At 35.5% G+C, this 8,629-nt stretch overlaps 1 protein-coding gene across 2 annotated transcripts in view; it reads right to left on the bottom strand.

Moving 5' to 3' along the window:
- The window catches only part of LOC138862413 (trophoblast glycoprotein-like), a 7,079-nt gene extending 821 nt beyond the window's left edge, over positions 1 to 6,258 (bottom strand). Inside the window, exons 1-7 of one of the 2 annotated variants that reach the window (XM_070124596.1) lie at positions 6,116 to 6,258; positions 3,559 to 3,779; positions 2,087 to 2,231; positions 873 to 1,063; positions 553 to 741; positions 169 to 385; positions 1 to 42 (exon numbers count right to left, since the gene is read on the bottom strand). The exon at positions 1 to 42 is cut by the window's left edge and continues 821 nt beyond it. In XM_070124596.1, coding sequence (XP_069980697.1) covers positions 1 to 42; positions 169 to 385; positions 553 to 741; positions 873 to 1,063; positions 2,087 to 2,231; positions 3,559 to 3,779; positions 6,116 to 6,118 — 1,008 coding nt within the window. In that variant the 5' untranslated portion in view covers positions 6,119 to 6,258. Of the gene's footprint in view, positions 43 to 168; positions 386 to 552; positions 742 to 872; positions 1,064 to 2,086; positions 2,232 to 3,558; positions 3,780 to 5,230; positions 5,387 to 6,115 lie in introns of those variants that run through there. The other variant, XM_070124597.1, reaches the window with a different exon arrangement.
- Between the last annotated feature and the right edge of the window lie 2,371 nt (positions 6,259 to 8,629).

The raw sequence follows: 8,629 nt of genomic DNA, 5'->3' as shown, positions 1-8,629 counted from the left end.
ACTAGTTTTGCTCTTGAACGAGGGACAAGTCAGCTGTTGCACCTGGAGAGAAGAAACTAATTTGTGTACTCATTTCAACACAAGGGTCATGGGTCTTAGAATGAGGTAGGTACTCCTCAACAGGTCATCTTAACAAAGAATTGCGCCGTTATGACACGAAGTCCCTACCTCCTGAAGGTGCTTCTCGATATTTGTTCTTGGATATCCATCAACGCATTTGTAGGTTGTGCTTCTCAACACATCTATCTCTGTTGAGTTTAGCCAATGAATGAAGGCCTTGGAGCGACAGTCACATACAAAGGGATTTTCTTCCATATTTATCTGCAGTACACTTCCTTTTTTATTGGAAAAGGCATCTAGTCTTGTCATTGCCTCGTCAGTAAGTCTGGAAAATAAAACATATATGATATATTGTCTCAAATGTCGCAACATTTCTTTGCTTTATATGTTTCGTCCGTCCATAAACTTCATATAGACTGAATTCGGTACTTACGGTTAATATCAGCACATCAAAATACCTTAAACTTAATTACACAATTTACAAAATCGTACCTGGAAATCATGTTCCTCTCTAAATCAAGATATCGCAATTCAGGAAGACAATCTATCCTGAAGTCGAAATCCACCAGTCTGTTGTCTCCCAGGAGGATCTGCTCTATTTTGGGAAGCTGGCAGAACACCTTTTGGTTTCTCCCGATTGACCAGATCTCGTTTTGTTCCAAGTGAAGAACTCTCAGTTCTCTGCAGGAAAAATAAAGTAGTATATATGCAAAAGTTTTGATTTTTCTGTTACAGCTGTTATAATAAAAGACTGGTATATCATTTTTTCCATATGCTACAGCGAATAACACATAAAAAGATCAAATCCTTACGTCAATTTGCTCTCGTAGAAAATGTCTTCCAGGCTAAGAAGATAATCAGATGCGTTAATCCTCTCCGTAAAGGCGTTGGTGAGATGCAGACGTTCTAATCCCTCAAAGTTGCTGAAAATCCTGGGCCGCTCTTTGTCGTCCGTGATCTCGAGGTCATTATGGTCCAGGACCAAAGTTGTCACGGTATAGACCTGAAAATAGCAGAGTTTATCATACATTAATACAATTAATGTACTACCCATCTTCATACCCTTACCAATACCATCCTACTACTGTAATGATGTTGACGTATAGCACCTAATGATTAATTCACCCCCCTCTACCCTATCTACTATACCTTCCTATTAATATAAGGTTATGCCACAAATATGAATTCCGATTTCACAAAAACAAGTGTAGAGCATCACGATTTATTCAAGCATATAAAATCACAGACATAGTTGCTCAAGCTGAATAAAATGTCGGGGAAACGCCTAGTTTTCAAGATACCACTGAATCATAAATGAAGAAGCAGTATAGCTACAAACTGTTCTAAAGAGCAAGAGCTATGAAAGTGACGATAGGAGAAAATGGAACAAAGGCACATTGAATAAAACCTCATGAACAAACCAGAATTAATCGAGACACGCATTCCACCCCCTGGACTCCATTAAGGAGCTTTGATAAATGTAGTATGACCCAAATAATGTCCGGCTCAAAATCTTTCACTGAGCCGAGCCTTAAAGAAACAGGGTGCATGATCTACAAGTATATAAATAATAATGAAAAAGACTAAATCTTGATTACAAAAACGGAAATGAAAATCATTACATTTTACACAAGGTTGGATTCGAACTGTTAAAACTTCTGGAATCCATTAGGCAGATGAAAGTTCCAGTTAAAGAGAAATTTTGGGAGGAAGAGATGAGAAAGGAGAAAGCGAGAGAGAAAGAAAGAGAGAGAGGAGGGTAAAAAGAGGAGGAGAGCGGAGGAGAGGGGAGGAGAGGGAGAGGGGAGAGAGAGGGGGGATAGAGAGAGAGAGAGAGAGAGAGAGAGAGAGAGAGAGAGAGAGAGAGAGAGAGAGAGAGAGAGAGAGAGAGAGAGAGAGAGAGAGAGAGAGAGAGAGAGAGAGAGAGAGCGACAAACAGACAGAGCAAGACAAAGACTGAGCCAGAGAGACCAGAAAACAAAACAACAAGACACAGAAACAACCTAGCGCCGTTCGAAAGTCGTACCTTATGGAAAGTCTTGCCCTGGATGAAGCGGATGTTGTTATTGGACATATCGATGGCGTCCAGATCACTGTAGTCCTTCAAGTTGTCCAGGACATTGGCAGGGAGTTCCGGCACGTAATTCCCGGTGAAGATGAGCACCTCCGTACTGCAGGACAAGAAATCAATTTATTCTATTGGTCTGCGTGTGGCATGGACTTTCCGCGTAAGTATTTGCAGACACTTATTCACTCAGTCACTCACCAATTATTTCGTTCATTTTCTCTTTCACTCACCGAATCACTTACTCGCTCACTCACTCACTCACCTATTTACTCCTTTACTCTTTCACTAGCTCGCACGCTCGCTCACTCACCCACTCACCCACATTGCCAAGAAATAAGTAACTAAAAGAAGTTTACTATTTACATGCATAAACAGACATACATACGCATATATAAAAACGCACACACGCACACACACAGGCACACGCACGCAAGCACACTCACACATAAATATGTACATATATATTTATATATACATCTAAATATACATATATACATATGTATGTGTGCGTGTGTGCGTGCGCACGTACGTAAGTACGTAAGTACGTACGTGTGTGTGTGTGTGTGTGTGTGTGTATGTCTGTGTGTGTGTGTGTGTGTGTGTGTGTGTGTGTGTGTGTGTGTGTGTGTGTGTGTGTGTGTGTGTGTGTGTGTGTGTGTGTGTGTGTGTGTGTGTATGTGTGTGTGTGTGTGTGTGTGTGTGTGTATGTGTGTGTGTGTGTGTGTATGTGTGTGTGTGTGTGTGTGTGTGTGTGTGTGTGTGTGTGTGTGTGTGTGTGTGTGTGTGTGTGTGTGTGTGTGTGTGTGTGTGTGTGTGTGTGTGCGCGTATACGTGTGCGTTTGCGTGTGCGTGTGCGTGTGCGTGTATCTGTATATATGTATCTGTACGTATGTATATGTATATGTAGGCCTATATGTAGGCCTATATGATATGCATGTATACGAATGTGTAAGTATACGAATGTGTATGTATACGTATGTATATGTGTATGTATGTATGTATATATGAGTTTATATGTGTATACATATGTGTATTCATATATATATATATATATATATATATATATATATATATATACATATACTTATATACATATATATATATATATCATATATATATACATATATATATATATTATATATATATATATATATACTTATACATATATACATACCTATATATACTCACATGTATGTACATATATATACATATATTTAAGTGTGTGTACATATATAGCCATACATATATAATATACATACACCCACACACACACACACACACACACACACACACACACACACACACACACACATATATATATATATATATATATATATATATATATATATATATATATATATATATATATACTATGGAAAGTAAGTTACCAAGTTATATGTGAGCCAAAGTTGTCAAAAGCGAGGACTTACTCTTCTGGTAATTCGTGAAGCATGTCCGTCGTCGAGAATCCCGTGTTTGTGCAGTTGACGGTGTATCTTTTATCTTTGAAGCTGTCGTAGCGCGAATAAGCCAGGCCGCAGTGGCACTTCCCGCGGAAGCTCACGGGACAGCCTGTGGCGTCCGTCGCAGCCATACAAAGGCCGCTCATGACAGCCGTCGCCAAGATCACGACCAGCATCTTCCCTAGCACCTGCGGGAGAAGACACGCTCAACTTACACTCCCGAAATCAATGTTTATGCCCTGGCTGCCTGAAAACCGTTATTCTTATCACGCTCGCAAATCCACGTAGGCCTAGCTGCCGTTTTCATTAAGGTCATTTTATTTTGTTAGGAATCATTTGAATGTGGCAGTTACTACATCACGAATGTTGGCGACAATATCCCTGGCCTTTTCTGAAAATGTCACGATCCTTGGTAATTCCCGCTGCTTTGTCCGCCTTCCCCCTGAACCGTGTCATGAACTGGCACGGCAGGTGCCCTATGCTTTGACCTCGTTTACCACAGGTGACTTGACCTTTCTGGTACGGAACAAACTGTAAATTTCACTTTTGGGAGAGGTGTGCCCATACGTGATTTGCATGAAATCAAATACATTCCAGTATGAATAGAAGGAAAACATTCACGAAACATAACTGATTTTGTCACTTTCAAGCTCACTCCAAGTTTTTTATTTTTTACTAATACCGTAAGACACTTATTGCAATCAATGTCTAAGGCAAGTGTGGGAATGCGTTTTATGCAATTTCGGCAATATCATTTTTAATACACATCCCTCTAAGATACTGTCACTCTTGTCGACGTACAAAGAACCTCTACGATTATCACAGTTATCCCGCAGAGATGGCGATGAAAACGATTTCCTCTCTTCGCTGGCAATACTGGCCCCATTTCCGGCGCGAAACCGGAAATATGAAGTGCAAGTGAACATGACGATGATTCTCCACTCTTTGTCGCACATTTCGACTTGATTGAAAATGCCTTCGATCTCTGCACTATTTCATTTGGGAATAAAAGAAAATCATTATAAACAACAAAAGTGTTTCTTTCATGCGTGAATTGAATTGGAAGATAGTGATGTAAAGATTTCAGATAAAAAGATAACTCCAAAGACGAAACGTGCTGAGGAATACTGACATGAAGGTAAATCATACCATGCGGTATGTTGTTGCATGAAAGCACAACTCCCAACTGCCTTGAAGCAAGAAGTCATATAAGTATAAAAATGAATAGCCTTGGAAACACACTAATGTGTGGTTTTAGCTAACTTGTCGATAATTTAAAGGTCCAAGTTAATGCAGTCACGCATAAGCGACGTAGCCCAGGTTCCTCTCCACCCTGTATTCAACGCCCCTTGGCTTCTCGCTCCGCACTACCGTTTGCAGGTAAGCAGCCACACCTGTCACCTTTGTATTCATGACCCCTCCTCCCGCATCACTAAACGGAATCAATGGTAAAGGCGACCTTGACTGTTTTTCGTGCTTATGTTTTCTAAGAAAGGATTTTTTCTTATAACGCTTTGGTCCCAACAACAAGCATATATCCACTCCCCATATTTCGGGTTGGGCCGTCTTGGTGACTCAGGGCAGGTCGGGATAGAGGTGACTGGGGGAGGGGGCGGGAGGACGGGGGGGTCACACTTACGGGAGCTTGGTATGCGAAGCGACGTCTTGTACTCTGCTTGCTCTGGCCGCTGTCCGATCGTTGTTCCTTATCTTATCAATCTCTCACTTATCTTCACGTCCCTATTTTATACTTGAAAGGCAATTCGATCTTGATAAGGTATGATCTGAAGAATCGCCGTCGGAAAGTGATCCATTAATTGACGACATGGCACCTATGTCATTTCTCTGAACATTTCACACTTTCCAGAATATTTTGTATCCTAAAACATAAACAACTTCGATATTGTTCGACCTTGCCAACACATGCATTTCTGACCGTTCGTAAGTTAGCGACAGTTCAGTAAAATGAATAAACTTCCATTCAAAACTTTTGGGAATTATTTAAGCCCTGATCGAAAACTCCTTCACCCTCCCTTCTCGTTGTCATCGATCAACAGGTAGAGAGCCGAGCAAAACTCTTGCCCAAAGAATAATATTACCGAAGTGTAACATGAAATCGTGTTAATGACGAAAACAGCGTGAATTTAGGGCAAGCTCCAAGTACCACACCAACGCCTGAAATGCAAACATAACTAACACTGCTTTTTAACACGGCCTGAAGCATTCTGTTACCCCCTGTAGAGATTTCGACGCTTTTGCCTACACTTCTAAAATGTGTACATAGATGAGATCATTACAATGACATATCTCCGTTCGCTTTAATGAAATCTACAAAACTTGCTTCGCATTGGCTTAATATACAATATACCTGCAAGTTAGGTATTAAAACATAACAGAGAGGCAATAATATCCAGGTTCACCTGCGAAATTTTCCTTATACACTATACTTACAATTGTTTCCTTTTTATTTTTTCCACTTCAGGGGCACTTGTGTTATTCGATATTACTTCTTACAACATCTTACCATTTTGGAGATGTAGATTTGCAATAGATATCCTCACAGGAGTCACGCTATACCATCCTTTCCCACCACAGTCAGACGGACACTGAGACTGTCTGGGAGGCTGGGTGTGGGGGTGGGTGCTGGCTCGTCTTACTTCCCGTTTTCTGAGTACAGAAGGAGCTCGATATTTAAAGGTAGACTCTCCTAAAGTACAGAACTAGAGAACCTTGTGGATGTTAGTAAATGTTTCGAATATTTTTTTATAAGTATTCGTTCTAGATTAAAAAACAACATTGTGAAATATGAAATAACATTCTGCTTCAAAAAGTATGAATCGTTCCAGGTATCGGAACAGTTCTAGGAGTAAGCATAGTCAACACAAAGTCTTGATCCCCAGATAGAAAAGTTATAATCCAAGCTTTATCACAGTTTCTGATTGTATCAGAAAATCTAGGCCAACTTGACAGGATATGATAAGCCTCTAGTAATGTTAGAAATAAATCTTATACCAGGGATGAGCGATGAACATTTTTAAAAGTTACTACATATTCTTCCAGCGTATGTAATATATCAAAGAGTAACATTATATACATTGCAGAACAGGTGGAAATGTATGCTTCTAAAAAGAAAGCTAGAAAGGGAATAAATATACATTTTTCACGCATGTAAGATGATGCAACTTCATAATAAAACAGTTATCGTAGTTAACTATATCTGCGCAAGTCAGAACGAAAAGATAATTGCATGCATATATATATATATATATATATATATATATATATATATATATATATATATATATATATATAAATATATATATATATATATATACATTATAATATACATATCCATATACAGTCAGTCATATAGATATCTAAAAATTAATTAAGGAGAAATACACCTGATAAATTAGGTTGTAACCTCACGTGACCTACACGAAGAACGTTCCTCAAAATAAATAGATAGTTTATGACCATAGTTATCATTATAATCAATATTATCATTATTGTAGTAGTAGTTGTAGTAGTTGTTATTATGATCATCATTATTATCGTATCATTATCATTATCATCATCATTATTTCATCATTATTATTATCACTATTACTACCATTATTATTATCATTATTGCTATCATAATTATCACTATTAACATCATTATCACTATCAGTATTGTCACTATTATTGTCACAATTATCATAATTATTATTGTTACTATTATCATATCTATCATCACTATTATTACCATTACAATTATTATCATTATCATTACTACCATCGTTTTCATCAGTATCATCATCATTATCATTACTATTATTAGTAGTAGTAACAGCAGTTATAGTTAGTAGCATGACTGTGGTAGCAGCATTATTCGTATTACCAGTGTTATTACTACCATCACTGTCATCATCAAAATAATAATGATAGGATGATAATGATGATGATGATAATAATAATAATTATTATTATTATCATAATGAGGATGAGGATGATAATAATATTGGTAATGATGATGATAATATTATTAATAATAATAGTAACAGTAACAATAAAAAAATAACAACAGCAACAATAATAATAATAATGATAATAACAACAACAATCATACCATAATCATAATGATGATAATAATAATCATCAGTCTTATAATCGTAATAGTATTAACTATGATAACAGTAACAATAGTAATCAACATAACAGTAATAAAACACAATAGTAATAAGAGTGAAAATAATAATAACAATAACAACTGATATATTTCAGGAATGCCGTAAGGTCGCAGTCACGTGTTACTACCTTTGGAATGCGACGTAATGTGCGGACGAACGATGGTGAGAGTAAGGGTAATATCAAAGATAATGGTGATGATGATGATGATGATGATGATAATTATAATAATGATAATAATTATGATAATGAAAATTATGATAATAATATTAGTAATAATAACTATAATGATAATAATAACAATTACTATTATCATTATTATTATTATTATTATTATTATTATTATTATTATTATCATTATCATTATTATTATTATTATCATTATTATTATTATTATCATTATCACTATCATTATTATTATTATTATTATTATTATTATTATTATTATTATTATTATTATTATTATTATTATTATTATTATTATTATTATTATTATTATTATTATTATTATAACTATAATAATAATAACAATAATGATAATTCTAACAATAACAATAATAATGATAATGATAACAATGATAACAATAACAAAAACAATGATAATAATAGTAATGATAATAATAATAACAACAACAACAACAACAACAACAACAACAATAATAATAATAATAATAATAATAATAATAATAATAATAATGATAACAATAATAATAACAACAATAATAATAATAATCATAATCATCATGATAATAATCATAATAATAATAATTACCATAATAATAATTATTATAATAATAATAATAATAATAATAATAATAATAATAATAATAATAATAATAATAATAATAATAATAATAATAATAATAAT

This window comes from Penaeus vannamei, chromosome 8 (assembly GCF_042767895.1).
Source record: "Penaeus vannamei isolate JL-2024 chromosome 8, ASM4276789v1, whole genome shotgun sequence".
Classification (NCBI taxonomy): domain Eukaryota; kingdom Metazoa; phylum Arthropoda; class Malacostraca; order Decapoda; family Penaeidae; genus Penaeus; species Penaeus vannamei.
The sequence above is the reverse complement of the archived record's forward strand: the minus strand, read 5'-3'. Positions and strand labels throughout refer to the sequence as shown.